The 23,149-nt window shown below is 30.1% G+C and overlaps 1 protein-coding gene across 1 annotated transcript in view; it reads left to right on the top strand.

The window, feature by feature from the left end:
* The window catches only part of LOC142328161 (uncharacterized), a 96,487-nt gene that overhangs the window by 60,935 nt on the left and 12,403 nt on the right, over positions 1-23,149 (top strand). Inside the window, exons 3-4 of the mRNA XM_075371704.1 lie at positions 2,587-2,773; positions 16,399-16,458. Coding sequence (XP_075227819.1) covers positions 2,587-2,773; positions 16,399-16,458 — 247 coding nt within the window. The remainder of the gene's footprint in view (positions 1-2,586; positions 2,774-16,398; positions 16,459-23,149) is intronic.

The following is a 23,149-nucleotide window of genomic DNA, read 5'->3' as shown; positions in this document are numbered from 1 at the left end:
GGTGAATTTACTTTTATTGTCAATCTTTATTTTGGTTATGTTGTTTTTTACCATATTGACTGCAGAAGGGTTCATTTTAATTTTTTTTTTTTAATCTTTTATTACCCTTTTCAAAGCATTAAAACCAATAAATTTACAGTAATGTTGTTATTAAATGTGTCATCTCAGTGCCAACCGTTTATCTAATTACATGAAATACAAAACAATAAAGCATCCTTTAAAATGTTCATTATAAACAGTATTGTTTTTACAATTCTGTTCTTACAATTATACTGTTTTTACAATTCTCATAATATTATGAATTGAAATTTTTTATTTATATTAAATTATAATGGAAAAATATGACTTTGGTTCATTCGGCTTTTAAAACACATTTTGTTTGGTTTTAATGTCATGTACTAGTTGACCTTAAAGTAAAATTACATTCACTTTTATATCTGCCAGTTCTCTCTTTTATGTCAGTATTCTTTACAACTCTAGCCCTCTCACTATCTAAAATTCCATTATTTTCCTGACAGTTCTCTCTAAAAGAATTATATAACCCCTGACCAACTTTTCATCCTTGTTTTCTAAACATCAACCCACATAAAAAATGCATTATGAAGCTTCTTTTTTAAATTTTAAATTTATTTATTTTGATATATTAGGGTTTTTTTATTTATTCTTTATTAGATAAATAAATGGTTTTTAAATCACTTTTAAATTTTGATCAGTAAATAAAATCATTTACATCATAATCATCATTACCATTTAACAAGTGTCTTAATATTTTAATTAAATATTTTTACTTGATAACTTAGTTGCTTTGATCACTCATACTTTCATTTACAAAACAGATCAAAAATAAAATTAATAAACTGAATTAATCATGTTATTGTTAATAAAAATTAATATTAAAATAAATATTTATGAATTTTATTACTAATTAAATGGTGTTAGCGATTTGGCAATTAACACAATCCAATAATAAAACAAACATCTTGATTGTAATCTCTGTACCATGATGTAGTAATCAGAGAGGGAATATTGTAATACAACCTTCAAAATTTATTAATGGTTATTAATAATATTTATTATACAAAATTATTAATTTTGAATTACAAAATGAAACAATTTTAAATTTGACATTTTTATTTAAGCTGAAAGATTTTCAAATGTATTCACCATCATCTTCAGTGAAAAATGAGGAAGATTAGCATTTAAATTTTACAGTACAGATTATTATATCATAAATATATCTTTCTAACTTGAAAACCTGACAGTAATAACTTTTAGTTGTGCTATTGTTACAAAATACTACCTCGAAAGCGGAAAAAAATTAACATATATAAATAACCATTGTTAAGTTTAAATTTGATTCAGTTAATCATAAAAATAAATTATTCTGTCTAATATTCAGTGCCAATTGTCTTGAACAACAAACAATTATTAAATTGTTTCATTTATCAAATTTTATGAGCTAAAGATTATCAGTTTCAAAAAAAAAGGAAAACAGTTTCAAATTATCATTCTAAAGAATCAGAAGAATGCTTTGAAATAAATTTACATTAAAAAATTTTATTTAAATACTGAATGATGCATTTTCTGCATCTTAGAGAACTATTAATTGTTATTTAAGTTTATTTTTTATTTTATAAATTATACTTTAATGCTAATGGTCTTCAATACGATTCCTAGACATCATTTTATTGTTGGGTCCTAATAAAAACACATACTGTGATAGCAATCCGTAGATGTAACAAGTTCATGTACAATCATTTCACAAAAACAAGAGCTGATGGTCCTGAATTAAGAAAGCTACCATTAGATACATCTATAAACCACTTTAGTATCATATGAATCAATCTAATTTTTTGAGCATCTGTTCATTTAGGTTAAAAACTATACGAGATTAATACATCAATATTTTCATACTTTTTTAATTTTTTTTTAAATTTAATTTAGTTTATTTAAGTCATACATACAAATATAAATAGGAAAGCCTTAGAAGTGCCTTAAATCATACAAAAGTTATTATAAGTAAAAAGTTAAATTAAAAATTTGTCGAAATATGGTTGGAAGATAAGAATAGCTGAAAATTTTACAGATAGATATGATCTTCTTTGGTAGTAAATAAGCTAAGCCAATTTCCCAAATATTTTGGAAATTGAAATTTCCTACACATATTCCTTATAATGAAAGTAAACAAAAATTATTTTGATTTGTTCATATAAAAATAGGATTTATAAGCTTAAAATTCATTATTTTCTCATGTGTAAATTGAGTATACATTAGCTGTATACATCTGTATAGGCACTTAGGCAATGTAAGCATGTAGAAATGTTACTAGTGTCTCATAAAACTGATTAACTGTAATATGAACACAAATATTTTTGCTTTCTTTAACATATAAAACCTTTTCTAACATTGTTTAATTCTAAATTACTTTAATGTATTATTTGAATAAGTATTTTAATAAAATAAAATATAACAAAATGTAATAAGCTCATGTAAAATCATTTCAAAAACTATATATGTTAAATATTATTTATAGACAGTAATTTAGTTTTCTTTGAATGTCAGAACTAGTTGAGACAACAGCATTAGCTGGTTTTGTTGCAGGTCTCAGCAGATGATAGACGTCAACTTTGTGAGCACACAAAGCTCAATGCTGATGTCAGTATGGGACTTTCTGCTTATGGTTCAGTAGTTTATCAATTGAATCATGCCAATATGGAGTCTTCCGGCCTTTGTGACTTTGTCTGCAGAGCTTTACATATTATGTATAGAACTGGTAAGTAAAATTAACTGAACTCTATTATACTTAACTATTATAAACATGTAGTTATAAAGCCATCACTTAAGTGATAGTAGATTGTTATTTCAATGTAAATTATAAAGACATGTATCCCTGTGTTTAGTTTAATATAAGCTTATTCTGGTTTTAACTACAATTTATTTTACGCTGTTGAAAGAAAATGAATTTAGAATGCATAGTTAAAATGATTTTACTCTGGAAAGACTGTAAGGTGGTGTAAGGTGGATATATGCAACATTCCACCAGCAAAATACATTTTTGTATTTTGCAAAACTGTGTTATTTACAGATATAGGAGTAACACACCTCTAAATAAATGTTAATTTGCTAAATTTGTGTTGAAAAATGGAAAAATAATAATGAAAAAAAAAAACTGTAAAGAATGTTTGGAGAAATATTATGTATAGAAAGTAGGTAATTAATGTTTTAATTAAGAAATATAAAGTTGACAAATCCTCTGAAAATTGAAAAATATTTTTTAAACAATTATATTCTGTTATAAGTTTATTTATTTGGGTGTTAGCAACTAAATTTAAAATTTTGGATTCTAGTAATAGCACAGAAAATCAGTGATTTATATATATAGGTAATTTTGACTACCTATGTAGTAAAAAAAAAATTAATTAAAAAATTATTTCTTTCTTCAGTCAACACTTTGACTGGAGAGAGAAATAATGTAACCTTAGTTACACATAATGATATATATAAATATATATATTTATAAAACTTCCTCCTGCTTACTTTTGATGCAAAGTGTCATATATTAAAAACAGTCTCGTAAATTGATTCAATTTTCACTTTAAAACAAATCTGATTGGACACTACATTATTTCCTTGTTCACCTATTAAATTACACATTTTTTCCTACACTTCATTTAAACTTATTTCATTTGAAACTGAGATGCGATCCTCCAATTCTTTAATAAAGTGGACAGTTACACAATTGCTGAAACTAGAGAACATGTACACAAATTAAGATCAGAAAAATTACATCAAACTAATGAGCGATTAAATGATTGGCAACAAATACAAATAAATGGAATGATCAACTCTGACTTAGGGAGAATATTGTCTAACAATATTAGAAGAGTAATGAACTAAAAGATAAGAATTTTTTGCAATTTATTAAAGATCCGGCATGTATGCCCCCAGCATATATGTTGTTCTTGTGAGGATCTATTTCTCAGTCGCTCTTTAGTTAAGTTTAATGTAGATAAAATTAAACAGAGATGCCATAATAATTAAATAAAACTAAACTAGAATATCCAAGAATAATATGATTCTAAATTATAATTTTCAATTAATATTAAATAATCAGATGTTTTACCAAATCTATTACTTATACACATATGTAATAATGCTTTTTTTCTTTTTTTTTAACATCTGGGACCACTGTTAGGTATTGCTTCAGAGGATGAGATGAATGATTTGTAGTGTGGGTGAAAATGCAATGCCTGGCCGGGATTCAAACCTGGGATCTCCGGATGAAAGGTCATGGAGGCTGGCTATGTAATAATGTCTATTAAATTACATATACACACTTTTAAAAGTATATAAAATCTTATTTCACTAATAACTACTGATTTTTTTCATATTTTATTTATTTTTATTGTTATTATTGAATTATAAGTTATTGTAAAGATTTTTTTTGCAATCAGAGTTTAATAATTACTAATAAATAAATATATTAAAATAAAAAAAATATTGTTAAGGAAAAAAGGAAATGAAGTCAGATTCAAATGGATGTGCCTTCCCTTGTAAGATCCAAATATTTCATTAATTAAAACTCTATTTGGCTATAACTCTGGAACCAATGAAAATAAGTACCACTTATGATATATAGTTGAAAAGTTCTCAATGAGGGCTTATTACTGTAGTTAATAAAAAGTTCAAAATCGAAATTTTTTTTGATATTACAACAGTCCTAAATCCAAAATTTCAACCTCCTACGCCTAATAGTTTTAGTTATGTGAGATACATACATACGTACATACAGACGTCCTGCCAAAACTAGTCAAAATTGATATTTCAGTTGAAATCTGAAAACAATTTTTTTATGATCACAATACTTCCTTTACTTTGTACAAGGAAGTAATATAGCTTTGTATAAAAAGTAACAGCTTATTGAAAATGATCCTATTTTAGATCACTTAATTAAAACCACAAATGTATTAAAGCTTTGCAAGAGATAAGCTTTGAACATCTGCAAAAAAATTGTTAATCATTTTTGTTTTTAATTTAAAAAAATTTTTTTTTTAATGATTTTACACTATTTTTATTAAAACAAAATGTCCACATAAGCATTGAAAAATTACTTGTTAACATCATTTCCAATTATTTTAAAACATCCTCATTAATGTTGTACCCTATTAGGAATTATTATTTTTCTAAATAAATTGATAAAAATGTTATTTTATAGTAATTACAGAATATACTGTAACTATTTTACAGAGAGGTGATTTAATAGCATGCAGTAATGTATCTCTTGAATAATTTTAATGATCCTTTTCTCCTTAAAAATATCCTGTCCCATATTCCATTGAACATATAGTACATAGTTATCTCAATGTAAATTTCCAGTTCTCGTTGAAAAACATTTAAATAATCCTGTTTTATGTAATTTTAATTACTTTTGTAATGTTTAAATCAAATTAGTGTTATATATTATATCAAAACGTAAAGCACCAGGATAGATCATAATTATAAAAAAAAATTAATAAATATTACAGCATTTGTTAACTGTATATTTGTTCAGCTAACCTGAAAAATAGATTAGTCCTAATTTTCTGATTTGAATTACACATGTATTCATCAAAAGGTTGGTTTTAAGTTTTAACCTGACTTATTTCGACCCAAATCATATATTTACATTAGTTAATGGCAAATCTTCTCTTAATCAAATACCTTCTTATCATACATACATGAAACTGAGTATAACTCCTGAGAGTTTATGATAAAATCATAATTTTTTTACTATATAATAATACTATACATATATTCTCATAAATTCTAGAATGTTATTGGGTTTGTTTTCTACTGTTTCCACCAATTGGGTTAGTGATATTTTAGAACTGTTGCGAAAGCAGTTCTGTAATTCTATAGTATTCATCTTAACTTCAGATAAAATATAATGTTTTAAATACACTGTATGAATAATGCTAATATTTCTCAGATAATCATTAGATTCTAAGATTATCCATTGAATTATACTAAACCAATAGAATGCTAATATTTGTTAAAAAATGGAAAAAAAATATACTACCAAACTGTAAATAGGATAATTTTTTTTTTTGCAGGACAGATTATTATTAACTGAGGTATCTCTTCAACAACTTTAATGATTCTTTTCTCTTTAAAAATATCCTGTTTCTCATTCTACTGAAAATACACATAGTTTTCTCAATGTGAATTTCCAGTCTCCATCGAAAAATACTTAAATAATACTGTTTTATGTCATTTAAATTAACCTAAATAAGAAAAAAAAATCAATGAAACAGACCAGCTGAATTATTATTAATTGTACCAAATATCTTACAGCATTCAGTAGAGCATTCATACATACAGTACAGCATTCAGCATTCATCTTGCTACATTACATTTATATTCTTCCATTTTTACAGTTATATTCTTCAATTTTTTCATTGCCCATGTATCTGGAATTCATGATTAGATCCTCTGAAGCACTTTATTCTCATCCACTGGTTGCAGGTGACCACCTACTGTCAACCTTTAATTTATCAATTAAAAAAAAATTCTTGCCCATTTTAGTTAGATATCATTTTTTCTAACTTTATCTTGAATGTGATAAATTCTCCAGAAACTCAAACAGGGTTGAGTGATCTCTGTGCTTTTAAATCATGTCTGAAGATTACACATGTATCTCACTCAGATGCTTAATGAGAAGAGCTTTCTGTAAAATAATAGAATATTCTACTCATAGGATCTTCTGTTATTAATTCTTAGTGCTGTTTGATAATCAATACAAAAAAAGAAGTTAATATATCATAATGATCAATATACCTCTACCAATCTTTTCCAAATTATTATTAGCTGACATTACATCTGAAATTAAAATAATTCCGAGGCATATGTACTCTTCAACGACTTTAATGATCCTTTCTGTTTAAAAATATCTTGTACTCTTTTCCATTGACCATGTAATTAGTTTTATCAATGGGAATTTCCAAATCAGAAAACTTAAATAATGCTGTTTTATGTTATTTTAATTACTTTTGGAATGTTTGAAATACTAAACTGAAAGTCATATGATTAAATTTTCCCTCCATTTAAAATCTTTAGACTATCTCCATATCCTTTAAGTATTAAACATTAAAGGATAGAATCAACATATTATTAAGTAATTTTGATTATTTATTCAAATAATATGTATCTATTATATTAAAAAAATATTAATTGAAAATTTAGTGTATATTGGTAGGTTTTTTTTTACAATACTGTCCAAAAGGAGTGTACATAGAATGTATGCATGTATGTATATTTGTTCCACCATAGCAGCTCAATTACTGAAGCCATTTAGATGTATCACCCTGCATTGAAACCCTTATGTTATAGGCTATATAAATTGTATAAATATATAAACATAAATATGTTATAAATATAAAAATATATGTTTGAATAAATTTAATAAACTCGAAAAAATTATACTATGTACAACATTGTCACCCACACACTTTTTAATTATCCTATATTAGTAATTATCCTACATTAAGAGCAATGTTTATGCACCTGCAAGCCTAACATGCTCAGAATGTGCTCATTTGAAAATCAAATGTGAATTTCAAAAACCGTGTCCAGAGGTTTCTGATTTCGACCGTTAGATGGCAAAATCTATTTTAACTGTCTTGTACGAAGTAAAAGAAGTATTGTGATTGCAAAAAATTTCGTTTTTCAGATTTCAATGGAGATATCCATTTTGACCATCCCTGAATCCATTTTGATTAGTTTCGCCTTGATGTCTGTACGTACGCATGTATGTATGTACATGCGTACTATGTATCTTGCATAACTCAAAAACGATTAGCTGTAGGATGTTGAAATTTTGGGTTTAAAACTTTTGTAACATCTAGTTGAGCACCTTCCCTTTTGATTGCAATCAGCTGGACCAAAAGTGTCCAATAAAGCCCAAAAAACAAAAAAAAAATTTGATATATCATAAGTGGTAGTTAATTCATTGGTTCCAGATTTATAATCATATAACATTTTATTAATGAAACATTTGGATCTTACAAAGGGTAAGGCACATCGGTTCAAATGCGACTTAATTTAAATATATTGATATATTAATATATCAATATATCTGATTCAATCCCCTGATTGTAAAAAGATTTTTGTAATAAATAAATCAATAATAAAAATAACAAAAGATATCAAAAATAATTATTGAAATAAAATTGTATGATCTTTTCATTTAAAAAAAAAAGTGTGTTTAATTAATTTAATAGTCGCACAAGGAAGTCATGTGGTGTCTACATCAGATTTTTTAAAAACATTTGGGCAATTGTCTTTTTTTGATTTTTAACAGATTTAAAACTTGTCGTAAATCTTAAGTATATTATATTATTATTATTAAAATAAAGGATCTTTATTGATCAGAATAATATAAATTATGTAAAAATATGGATTCAAGTACGTCTTATAAAGTTTTTTAAGAAAGTGAGTGAGAATTATAATATTAGATTTTTGCTTGCGGTCACGTTCGAACAACGTTTACGTCAAAGTAGCTGAAATTTAGCTCTCATCTCACGTACCACGTTTACTTCCGGGATATAATCATAATTGAGTCGAACTGCAAGATGTCTGATATCAGGATATATTTCTAATTAAATTATATACCTACAATTTTTTTAATATCTCTGATAAAATTTAATTATTTTTGTACTGCAAAAACCTAACTGATTCAAACATTAAATAAATTTTTCTTATGAACAAATTTACAATCTCGCTTTGTTATCCATCTGCCTATAATTTTTTATGTAAATAAATAAATCGTTTATTCTGATCGGTGTATAATAATATATAAATCAATTCGTTGTAATATAAATTATGAATATAAAAACATAAATTATAAAATCAGAAATATATGTCCTTTAAAGGCCATATTAATTATTCAAATATAAATACGTGAAATAATGTTAAAAATTAGTTAAATTGCCGGCCTACGTGGCACTAATGGTAGCATCTCGGCCTTTCATCCGGAGGTCCCGGTCAGGAATGGCATTTTCACACACGCTACAAATCATTCATCTTATCCTCTGAAGCATGCCTAACGGTGGACCCGGAGTTTAAACAAAAAAAAAAAAAAAACGTAAAATTATTACAAAATAATATACAATTTATAAGGCACTATGAAAATTATATAATTGTGTACACGTTGAACGGAATGTGGAAAAGTAAGTTTTTTATAATTTTTAATTAAAGATGTACAAAAAACATTATTGGGTTTTAAACTTATTAAATATTACTTAGCTTTTACTTAAAGTAATAAATCAGTAATAAAATGGACGAGTAACTCTTACAGTGCTACAAGTGTTCAACGTTAGCACCTTTCGTCATGCGGCACATATCCAACCGATAAGACAGTTCTTACCATATTATAACATGTTTGGATTAATGGAAACGACAGCTGCTTCAGTCCTGTACCTCAAATCGCTTAGACAGCTAACGAAAGTACATACACAAGATCCTTTATTAAACATCAAAGGAAAAAATCACTTGGAGTCAGATCGGGTGACCTGGGAAGTACCCCAAACATGCTCTGTTATCGGGTCCTTGCAGACCAATCCAGCGGCTGTGGAAAACGTCATTCAACCAATTCAAACAGAGTTTTGCTAATGAGGAGGCGCACCATCTTGTTGCCAAGTAAAATTATCTGATCCATCTTGTAACTGAGGAAAGAGCCATTGGTTTGTCTGGCATTTCTTCCACCACCATCCCATTCGATCGCCCTAAAGCATAAGACCGAATGTCCGTACCACAAACAGCTACTTTACCTCAAAACGGTTTAGCGACCAATAACCTAATTAGCTCCTAGAGCTTACCTAACTGCATGAGCGGAATAAGCACAGTACTCTACATCACTTGCTTGCGTGTCCCACCAATCACTTGTCATATATTCCTAAAACGGGCAGGCGCACCCCGTCTACATACTAAAATATATGACTTGTCAAAAAATTAAAATGTATTCCATCAAAGACAGCAGTTTGCTGCTACGTCTAGGTCGCCTAATGCCATCAAGTACCTGTCTACCATATTATAGCGGCGCATGGAGCTATATTTGACCGACAGCCAGCCATTTCTCAAGGGTAGCTTCCTACAGTAGGCGGCAGGAGTCTAATATCCCTTAAACTACTGTTGCCGGTTGAACAAAGCAACGGCATCAAGGAACTCCCACACGTTCCGACAATGCGGCTCACGCAACATTGACTCGCCGCTTATGAGTGGCCTATTTTTCCCTTGACCTCTAAGTTCCTGGGTAACATGAGTTCTGCCCCCCCCCCCCCAAGAGCTGGGCAGTCGAACAACATGTGTTCGTTTGTCTAGACCTCCCCGCAGACCCACAGCTCATCAGCTGTCAGGTGGAACCGAATCAAATATTGGTTCAAGTTCGCTTGGTTGGAGAGCACTTGGGGCTCTCGTTGCCCTTAAAAACGAACTAGAGGTCCCCGCAAGTCCTGTATACGACCAACCCTTGGTCGTGGCGTGCCATTCTTGGTGCCATGCTTCCATCACGAGGCTGTTAAGTCTCCTCCGCAGGCGGGAGATGGGCAACTGTTCGAAATTTAGAACCGGTACATTGCGATCACCGTTCCGCTTCGGTATAGGCCCGACTTGAAGCCGCATCCGAAATACATCGGCTTCCCTACCTCTTTGCAATTTTCACATAGCTGCCGAACTTTCATCACTAAATCGATTGGGAGAACTTTTCCCAATACGGTGGTAGCCTCGTATGAGGTTGTATTAAACACACCAGTGCATTCGATTAAGGAATAAACCATGTAAGCAGCATATCCAAATAAGCAACTCCTTCTGCGTTAGCTTCAACGAAAAAGTACGGCCCATAAACTTGCCGTCGGGATATCGCACAGAAAAAATGTAATTTTGCGGAGTCCCTTTCACATAATAAGAGTTCACGGGAATTTTCTGACCACCAGATACGTTAACTTTTTACTAAGATGAAATTTTTACTCAGCACTTAACACAATACGAACGAAAAAGTCGTCAACTTTATCCTACAGCATTTCGATTGCGAAGTTAGCATGCACAGCATAGTCAGTAGGTTTTAAAACCTGTAACAGTTTGAAGCGTTTCCTTAAACCTTTACGCTCGGTATTAATAGTAGAGTATTAATACCTTAATATATACCGATATATATATACCGATAATATATACCTATATTATTAATATACCGATTAAGGTATAGTATTAATACCTTAATCGGTATTAATAGTTAGTATCTTCCTATGTTAGTAAGTCTTGCTAGTTAGTTGCTAGTCTTCCTAACAAATTTTTAGGCAGGAAAGACTACCTGACACGTTCAATGTTTCATTCGGGCAGCCTTGGCTGTTCCGTACTCTTCCCTTTTCACAAAAATTAGTCGCTTCAAACTGATTATGCAATCGACGAATGCTGTTATCATTTGGTGGATCAAAATTAAATTGTAATTTTAGGAATGTGCGTTAAACTGTAACTACGGATTCACATTTAACAAACTGCTAAACACAGAAATCTTTCTGTTCAAAAGACATTATCTTTGCTACTGGCACTGTTAAGGAGAAAGATAGGGAATCAATCAACGACCAAGCCCGCAGTTAAAACCTATCCATTTTAGTCTTTGATTCCAGTCTTCAACAATGTACACCTCATTAAAGAAATATTATAACCATTTAAAACCCTGATATTTTTTTTACACCTGATAATATGCGTGTATTTTAATACAAATTTAAATCTCAAGAACAGATTCAGATATTAAAACAATAACAATAAAATTCTATTAAATATTATTAACAATATGTAAATGAAGTCATATTATAACAAATAAAGTGTCAATTAGTTTAATATATTAATGTATTTAAACGTACTTATTAAATAAAATTTTATAGAACTGAAAAATTAGCGAGATTTTGATAATTTGAAAATTAAACCGGTTGCCGTATTGAAGTTTTATAATTCAAAATCGCTATATTTTTATATTTATCAGAGAATTTTGATATAAAAGAAAGTATATCTAACCCTGTTAACATACGTTCATTCGTTTTTTAATTATAATTTCTTGTTAAAAAAAAAAAGGACAAACTAATAATGAATCGAGGTATAACATTTTTTAACCTCCGGGTCAACCGCATATGCTTCAGAGGATGAGATCAATGATTTGTAGCGTGTGTGAAAATGCCACGCCTGACCGGAATTCGAACCCGGGACCTACGGATGAAAGGCCGTGTTGCTACCATTCGCGCCACGGAGGCCGGCGAATTAGAACATTTAACCTGAGATAAATATAATGTGTTTGTTAACTTTTATATACTTTTAATCAGTTTCCTAGGTACGAACATTTCATTCCAGAACATCGTATATATTTAATTTTATATTTATAAGAAAGATTACATCTTTCTTACTATTCTGTTGAAGAATTTTAAAAAATCCACTTACATCAATGAAATATAATTTAATAAACAGATAAGGATAAATCTAATGGCCAATAAAAAAATAACTTATTTATTTTATCAAAAACAAGTGAAGATAAATTACTATAGAATAAATGAAAACGGTATTAAAGGAAAAAACAAAAGAGATAAGTGGAAAGAAGTGATTTATGTTATTTTCAAAGCAATGAAAGATAGTTTTCAGTGAGATAAGTGGAACAATAATCAGCTGAGGTATAAGAAGTTTTATAAGTTAATAGTGCTAAGGGAATTTTTCGAATATAACATAAAACATAAATAATGACTGGATAAAATGCAATCAAATTGTTTAAATAATTTTCAGAGGGAAAATTTTATTATTTCTTATCATTTTACATGGAGCTGCATAAATAAACTTTTTGTAAAAATTATTACCCTGAGGATGTTTTACTTCTGTAATTAACTTCTGTAGGCAACTAATAACAAAGAGAAAAAAAAAATTCTTTTAAAACAATATCTAACTAATTACAAATCTGACGGCGGAAGTAGACGAGACATAATTTCAAGTCGGTCTTGAGAATACTAACTAGCATCGTTCGATGTTGCCAAGTTTTTTAAACATTACGTGACGTTAACACTGCTAGTCACTCTTACCATTCTTAAAATACTACAAATATTTATTGATCTTATTCTACTCCATCAATAATTACAATATAACAAATGTTTTAAGGAATAACCACCTGCATCAAATCTTACAATTGTAACACAATTTTAATTTTGTAATAGTAACAATTTTTTTTTTTTAAATTAATTAAAATATATTAAAATCATCTACAAAATAATTTTGCTTTATTATTAATGACTTATTTTTATTATGATGATACGATGATCTATGCTTGTCATTTTTTTAACCAGGTAATGTTATAAAAATTCCGTACTCATATTAATAGCAGTAAAATCAAACATTAATATGTAATAATATAATATACAGTAGTAATTAAATTAAATTCATTGAAAATACCCACCAAAAAATTAATAAAAATTTTGATTTTCATAAAATAAATAATATAAATAGAAAAAAAAGCAACATTAAATTAATTCAATTTTAATAAAATAATAATTCTAAAAAGAAAGGAAAATATTAGTCATAAGAGACTAAAATAATAATATCTGGTAAAGTATTAGACGACTTTCCCAGCTATCTTATATATAAAAAAAATTGGGCTGAAAATCTATTTTCAATCAGTATAGGCATCAACTGAACTGATCGGACTGATTTATTTTTACTTCCTTGAACAAAGTAAAGGAAGTACTGTAATCGTGAAAAATTTCGGTTTTCAGATTTCAACGGAAATATCCATTCCTGAATCCATTTTGACTAGTTTCGGCGTGACGTCTGTTTGTACTTATGTATCTCGCATAACTCAAAAGCGATTAGCCGTAGGATGTTAAAATTGTGGATTTAGGACTGTTGTAACATCTAGCTGCGACCTCCCCTTTTGATTGCAATCGGCTGTACCAAAAGTGCCCAATAAAGCCCAAAATCCAAAAAATTTGGATTTTGGACTTTTTCTTAACTTCAGTAATAAGCCCTCATTGAAAGATTTTCAACGATATATCATAAGCGGTAGTTAATTCATTGGTTCTAGAGTTATAGTCAAATAAAATTTTATTAATGAAATACTTGGATCTTACAAAGGGTGACACATCGGTTCAAATCCGACTTAATTTAAATATATTGATTTATTAATAATTATTAACCCCTGATTGTAATAAATAAATATCAATAATAACAATTTAAAAAAATATTAAAAAAATATCAGAAGTTATTAGTGAAACAAAATTTTATGTACCTTTCATTTTAATCCAAAAAATTTTACAGAGGTTAATAATTATTAATAAATCAATATTTAAAAAAAAAGTTAAAAAAATGTATATATGTATGTGAAGTCGGATTCAAACAGATGTGTCCATGGTTACGGATCCGACACGTTCTCACTTACATCACATAACTACTTGAGCGACGTCAAAAAAAATTAATATACAAATATAAAATTCTGATACGGACACCACAAAAATGCAATTGCATATGCATAATGCAATTGTGTAACTGTCCACTTTATTAAAGAATTGGAGGATCGTATCTCACTCTCAAAGGAAATAAGTCTAAACGAAGTGCAGAAAAAAATTTGTATATGTAATTTAATAGGCGTACAAGGAAGACGTGGTGTCCACATCAGATTTTTTTTCATTTGTTTTATTGAATATAGTGAAATCGATGGCTGCTACTAAGAAAAGATCTTCAAGCATTGTGCTTCTCATGTAGAGAATCACAATCCATGAATTCTATCCTTGCTAATCGCATGGATAGAATTCCTATTAACGAAACTATTAGCGTAATAATAGTATTTCTGATGCCCACATAGCGATATTTCCGGGTGTTTTATTGGTTAACAAGTACTAAGATGATGAAATTGATTTCGTTTGTAACAAAATCAATCACTAGTATTTTGCTCTGAAACGCCTTAATAAACGCTAAGCTTTTCATTATTATTAAATTATTTATCATGCCTACATAATTATATTGTATAAAATATTACGTAATTTTTTAAGACTCCTTCAAAATGTTAGAATGAGTTGTTTTTAAGATAAAAAATGGGCTGTCAGATCATTGTTTAACATGAAGGGAAACTTGCAAGCCTTAACTTTGAGAAAATTAAGAGGTGGAGGAACCCCATTTACGGGTGCTGAGCAGTGTCGGACTCGCTAACAGGTTCCGCAAGATAGTAAAAAGGGCGTATGTATTCCTGCGCACTACCGACTAAACTTCCACCTCTGGCGACCCCACCTCCTCGGAATAGATGGTAAAACATCAAAAGGGGGAGTAAGCGCCCACGCACATACTCAGACAACAAAGAAAATAGCAAGGCACATACACACACAAAAACAGATCCACACATAACTAAAAAACCAGCACATAACAACACTAAATATACTAAGACATATACACCACCCACGCACAGACACACGCACACCAACAACTCTCGCAACACTCATACTTACCATACGCATACTTACATGGCATCAGCTTTAGCTTGAAAATGGGGGAAGCCCCCGGGACCCCAGCCTGTGGAGTAACTGCGGCTTCATTGCATCCAGCCGACCTCCACAAGATCGGGGGCCCAAAAAAAATTTAATATGTTAACTTACTCTTGTGTATATATTTATGAATTTGCAATCTTGAATAGTCACTTATTCTTAAAAAATAACAATACCATCTTTACCAAACCAGACAACATCCGGACTCCCGTAGGAGGAGACATCCGTCTTTGAGGATACCGGTTGCCACACCACCTTCTCAGATGCCACCGAGACAAATGCCTTGGCAGACATTTCCATTAGTGTATTTACACAAGCAACTCTATCCCCTTATATGGCCTCATCCAACCACGACGACCACCTCTCTCTGTTTTTATGTTTAGCCCCGGAACCACCGTAAGGTATTACTTCAGAGATCATGGTTCAAACCATAAATTAAACTAAAGTTATTTACCTTTATCAATTGAATCTCTTTAAAAAAAGAAAAGAAGAACTTTAAATGATTTTATGTAGCATTTATTATTCCTGATGACTTATAGGTCATTACGAAAGCGATTAGCTTTAAATAAATTAATGTATAAGCATGATTATGTTTCTATGAAATTAAAATTTAGTTATTAACCTTTATTTCTGAAATTCTGATAAAATCAATCATATCTATAAATATATATATATATGTAATATGTATTAGAATTTTAATATTATTATTTTAAAATGTACCCTTCCTTTTACTTCCTGCTCATATAGAATTAGGCTATAATTAAAAACTATATATTTGAATTTAAATGTACGCTAATAAATTTGCATTGATAAATTATTATTTTTATTTCCCTTATCTATTATGTTTATATTTTTTTTTTTACAGTTGTTGTCACCGTCGTACTCGTTTGTCTTCTGGCACTTCCACTGATGATGTTTATCATAGGTATGTTGTGAAATTTTGATTAGTTGTTTCTCATTGAATAACAATTTTTTGTGCCGTAGGACAGTGGTTCCCAAAGTTTTCCGAGTCGCGGTGCCCTTTTTCAATATGTTTTCCATGGCGTCCTACCCTTAAGTAAAAGTATGACTACTCGTAAGTAAGAGATAAAAATAAATAAAAGTCGTGTATCCTCATTATTTTTTTACTTTATTAACATTAAATTAATAATTATAAATGTCTTGATTCAGTTGGTTATGAAGCTTTTATAATGTTTCGCGGCGTTCCTGTGATGAGGCTGCGGCTCCCCGGGGCGCCTCGGCGCACAGTTTGGGAATCACTGTCGTAGGATATGCGTGGGTGTGAATCTATATGTAACTGTATGTATATCCTAATGGTTTAGATTAATCAATTTCCTGGTGTATAGGTTGCTATATAGCAACCTATACAACCTATCTGGAATATTCCAGATACACTACAACTGATAATATAGAAACTCTGAGGTAAAGGAGGACAAATGATATTAAACAGGATTGTTGGTTACAGTAAAACAAGCAATAATGTGTTAATACAGATCATGTTATGTAGATTATTATTATCTTTGCTGTCATTAGCACTACATGGAAATTTCCTTGAAAATTAGTCATGGATTAAATAATGAATTTTACCCATATCTCCGTGAAATATCATAAAGCAAATTTAAATGTCGTTAACAACGCTGATATTTTTTAGTATAGATATCTAAACTTTGTCATTTAGGATAAAAGTATTTAAGCAGTACAAAAATCGCAGATAACTATTTAATTAAATAATTTCTGAAAAAATTCATTACCTTTTTAACAGATTCACTCAACTCATCGGTCTTATTCAGAAACCATAATTGATATAACTGATAAATCTTATAGGTTTTTATTTGTGACAATAAACCTCTACAATATAAAAGCATGCCTTTAACTCAAAATAAAATGAAATCACATTCTGATTAGTTTGTTAATTATTCTTCCAAGATACTTACAGTGGAAATTCGTACATGCAAACTCATTATTTATTCATGAAGAAGTATATAGAGTGATCATAAATAATTCAGCGCATTATTAATAAAATAATAACAAAGCAATGTACTTTAGTGCATGTTTTATTGTTGAACAAGGCCTTTTAAACTATTTTTAACAACAGTTATTAACTTCAAAAAAATTCCACATGAACAACTTTGTGGCGCATAAAATGTCTAAAGCATATTAGATTTAACGCCATTCATTACACAGGATATCTGGAGTTATTCCAATCATTACATCATCGATTCTTCTTTAGTTCATTGATGTTGATAACCTTCGTTGCGTAGATTCTATCTTTAAAAAATCTCCAAAGAAAGAATTCGAATGGCGTAACGTCAGGGGATCGAGATGGACAGGGAATTGGTCCATCACGCCGATCCAACCTTAAGAAAATTGTTCATGTTGGTAGCCCTTAACATATAAACCTCCAGTGTGGTGGTGCGCCATCTTGTTGGAAGTAAACGTTGAGTTGCCGATGTTAAATTTATAGTATTGCATACTCCTGTAACATATGTATGTAGCTAGCGCTAGTAACTGTTAATTCGGCGAAGAAGAATGATCCTATCACTTCATAAGCTGTCAACGCATAACAGATATTAATTTTCGGGCTATCACGTTGTGTTTGTCGAATGGCATGAGGGTTCTCGCTACCCAAAATCCGACAATTATGACGGTTAACGTGACCAAAAACATGGAAGATAGCTTCATGACGCTTTATCACGCGATGATAGATTATCATCGTTTACTTTACCAAGAATGTCCACGTAAAAATTGTAACGGCGTGGTTTATCGTTTTATCTTAAATTGTATGCAACAACTGAATTTTGTAGACGTGAAGTTTAGTACGTTTTTAGAAGCTTCAAAATTATCAATTACGGTAATCCCAGTTCTTCCCACAACGAGTCGATTTACCCGGGGACTTCTCTGAAAAGTTTTTCTTACTCGATCCACAACTTCGTCGGAGACGAAGTGTGCCAGCATCATGTTTGTGTATTAACTTTCTTTATTCTTAAATTGCTGATACCAACGTTTACTAGAATTTTTATTAGGAGGATCATGACCGTACTCTAAACAAAAACGTCTACGAACAGTAAAAAAAGATCTGCTTTTATGAAACCATAATACGCGATTTGCTTTCTCGTGCACGATACCCATTGCTCAAACTGACGATATCTCCTGTCATTAACATCCCGCCGGCGTGCTCATTCAAAGTCATCAGTAACTCTCAAACCTACACAATGTAGGTACCACTAATAATTGAACACTAATGTTTAAAAAAATCAACGCGTACCACATTCCTTTTTTAATTTTTTATTTACCTCTAAAATGCACTGATAATTTATGTTCACCCGCATTTTACGTCAAGTAAAAACAAACTTTTCAAAATTATATTTAATTCTATATTACTTTGTTTATTATTATTATTATTTTAATAATTATTTTTCCAAATTATTGTTTAATTTGCCGTTTTCGTTTCTGTTATTTCAATAAAATTATATTTTATTTAATTACATATTTAAAAAATAATCGCTATAATAAAACTATTCGTCATACAAGGTTCATTTGCTAACAAAAACGATTAATTCTCGAGCAATTGAGATTTTGATAACTGTTTAAAATAATTCTTATTATCTTTAATGCTCTGGCTAATTCCAAATAAAGATAGGAAAAATTAAATTTATGATAAACTTGAAATTAAAAAAACTATTTTATTTTAAGTTTTACTGGGAGGTATGGTTAATATTCTACGACTGTATATGTATGTGAATTACAACACTACACGACTGTCATTACTACATAGGTGTTCAACCAATCAGAAACCTACAGTTTTCAACCACTGACCATTCAGAATCGTGTATTGTTTAATCTATCAGCTGTTTTTTTCTACTTTGATTTTAATCCACTTTAGTAGTTATCAAGCAGAGGTTAATTTGAAAGTACACCAATAAATAACTATGATTCTATATTACATTTTATATTAAACCCACCGGGTTGGTCTAGTTGTGAACTCGTCATTGAAAATCAGCTGATTTCAAAGTCGAGAATCTAAGGTTCAAATCCTAGTAAAGGCAGTTAGTTACTTTTATATGGATTTAAATCAGAGGTTCCCAAACTTATTTTTCTCATAGACCACTTTCAAAATTTTGTTGGTTCCGGTGGACTCCCTGCAGCTACATTTTTACCATATTTCCAGTCGACGGAAAATGTGAAGATTAGATCTAACTATGAAAATTTGCGTTTCGGGTAGCAGGTAAGTACTTACTACTTTTTCCGACAGTTCTTCTTCTTTTTCCTGTTTAGCCTCCGGTAACTACCGTGTAGATAATTCTTCAGAGGATGAATGAGGATGATATGTATGAGTGTAAATGAAGTGTTAGTCTTGTACATTCTCAGTTCGACCATTCCTGAGATGTGTGGTTAATTGAAACCCAACCACCAAAGAACACCGGTATCCACGATCTAGTATTCAAATCCATGTAAAAATATCTGGCTTTACTAGGACTTGAACGCTGAAACTTTCGACTTCCAAATCAGCTGATTTGGGAAGACGCGTTAACCACTAGACCAACCCGGTGGGTTACTTTTTCCGACACTGGCAAACGCTAACATCTATTCACTTTACTTTTCTTTTCGAAATTCCGGAAACAAATGAGTAACGTTTATCCTTGGCAATCGTATTTATATTAGTGAAGAATCAAACAAGTTCATGCAAGATTGCTAGCACACACACCACAAGTCATATTTCATCCCTTTGCACGTCTGAACAAGCATTGCAGACGGAGGCGCTTTGCAAGTCTCGACACGTTCGTTGTACTGAATATGGAATATGCAAGTTTTTATAAGTAACAGTCGCTGAGCTTCTCAAAACATTATCTGCCTAGATTGATACGCAAAGTCAAGCCAACAGTTTAGTTCTTCACTATCAAAACCAGATGAATTTTCGTGGACCCCCGCTTACGAATTGTGAACCCCCATTTTTTTGTCACGCCAACGTAGACCCCCGTCGAGTCTCCCGTGAATCCCTGGGGGTCCACCTGGACCACTTTGGGACTCAATGATTTAAATACTAAATCGTGGACAACGGTATTGTTTGCTGGTTGGATTTTTCAATTAACCATACACCTCAATGGTCGACCTGAGACAGTACAAGACTATACTTCATTTACATTCATACATATCATCCTCTAAAGTAATGCCTTACGGTGGTTCCAGAGGCTAAACAGAAAAAAGAGAGAAGTTTCTATATTACTTTGTTTATACTTTTATTAATTATGTCAGATTCCGAGGAAGAAAATATCTTTAACACCGATCGATATTAATGAAAAGACAGAATTTGTGATTAATAATCTATTGCCACAAAAATGTATTGTTTAATGTATTTCGTAAACAATGTATTCTATCAACGATTTAAATCAATAATCTCAATATTTTCTCAGCCGTAGAAAAAATACGGTATGCAACTTTCTATAATTACAACTCTCGCGAAGAATCGTGTCGTAATTTACTTCGTAGTCGTGAATTAATGGCTATCATTATATTCTCGTTATATAATGTACTATTTTGATAATCTTTTTTTCATTTCTGTGTATAATAATGCATCGGTAAATGGAATGATAATGAAACGAATAAAAAAAAACACGAATAACACAAGGAAGTAGACAACTTCTTCAACAATAAAAATTGAGAACACTAATTAGTAAAAAAATTACTTGATTTAATAAAATAAGTTAGTTATTCAAAAAAATCTCGGTTCCAACGTCTTTCCAGTTTTCAGTGGAATATAAACAGGTAAATGAACTATTTTTTTTTTCAAACCAATTTTCCAGCTACTTCCGGACCTAGGTATGTGTTTATAGGCAAATGCAATTACCGCCACCGGCTTGCCAGATCAGACGTAGTGTAATGTAAGCATAAACCGGTAAACATGTAGTCTGGAATAGACTTAGGTCGATCACTTCTGAGACGTATGGTTAATTGAAATGCAACCACCAAACAACACCGTTATCTGTGGATAAATGTTATCTATGGATTATGGGTGTTATTTATGGATCGTTATCTGTGGAACATTATCTATGGATTTATCCATATAAAAACCTTTACTAAGACTGGAACCTTAGAACTCTTGACTTCAAAAATCGGCTGATTTAGTGATGATATCTAATAACTATTAGATAAATTATAAACGGGTAAATAATTGACTGCTGCTGCATACTTTCTGGTTGTCTGAAGAGTGAATTTTTATTTTACAGTGACATCATTCGTAAGAATTTGTAATTATTACAGTTTTTGTGTTCGTTCGTTATTTATAAGTCATGATGAATTGTCATTACATACGTACTATTGGTTTAAGTCATAGGGTTTATTATTAAACTTACTGGACGCGAGTAGTATCATTTTCTAGTTTTTACCTATTCATACGTATAATTAGCATTTATTTTTCCAGAGAAAAAAATATTCTCTGTTCAGATTTTTCTAGAAAACGTTTATCGACCTTTTAAGTTACAAAACTATTAAGTTTTGTTCTTTCTTATCCAGTTTGTTGTTTGTTAATTATAATTAAGTGGTGTCCACGTTATTTTTTGGTAAAATATAATGCCCAAGTATTTTATTCTGAGTTTGATTGTCAGACTGAAATTTTATTTAAATAAATATAACGATGATAAAAGAAGCTTAGAATTTTTACTGGTTTATTTAAATCTTACATATTTTTTAACCATTTACGAATTTTTGTAAAAATAATTGTCATTAGGATAAGTAGCAAATGCTAATTGCGATTTTGATATTCTACGAAAACAAATACTTTTATAAAAAAATTAGACGTTCATTATATTTACTAACTCAACTCAGAACAGAATTTTATCAAATTAATATACAAAATTACTTTCTAAAAATATTTCATGCTGTATATTAACTTTAAATCTGATATCCTTAAAGAAAATAAGTTTTTTTATTGTAAATATTAACCTATACTTGTATTTTATACGGTAACCAAATTGGATGCCATAAATAAACCGAATTGTGTAAAGTTATTAGGATAGGAAGTTTAGTAACAGGTGTGTAGAAATATTTACGAGGCTTGTTGGGTGCATATTGTCCGTCGCCTGAAGACAAAACTGAAACATGAATAATAAACTTTTCAATTTAATCTAGAAAATAAGGTTCAAAATTGAGGCGATACTAAACAAACACTTGTTATCTTGAACCATCTAACGAGAAAACAATAAACAAATATAGATAGATAATAATAAGTTAATATTATGAAATCTTTTTTTAATAACTTAATGTCATTATAATTATAATTGTGTTATAATATTTTATTTATGTAACTTAATATTATTTCAAACATAAATTATAACTTATACAAAAATTAGTTTTAAAATATGATATTAACCCGTGATGAAATAACGTTTCATCTGAAAGGTTACACTTACAGATCCGGTCAGACATCGTTATTTTTTTATACTTTAAAAAACATATACACATATACACATAGTTTAACTAGTCATGCATCAAAAATCTTAATTAGAATTCTATAGAGAAGAATTGAGAGGGAGTGTAGGAAGTGTTAGGGGAAGACCAATTTGGTTTCAGGAAAAGTATAGGGACAAGGGAAGCAATTTTAGGCCTCAGATTAATAGTAG

Source organism: Lycorma delicatula, chromosome 7 (assembly GCF_047948215.1).
Source record: "Lycorma delicatula isolate Av1 chromosome 7, ASM4794821v1, whole genome shotgun sequence".
In the NCBI taxonomy this organism is placed as follows: domain Eukaryota; kingdom Metazoa; phylum Arthropoda; class Insecta; order Hemiptera; family Fulgoridae; genus Lycorma; species Lycorma delicatula.
The sequence above is the reverse complement of the archived record's forward strand: the minus strand, read 5'-3'. Positions and strand labels throughout refer to the sequence as shown.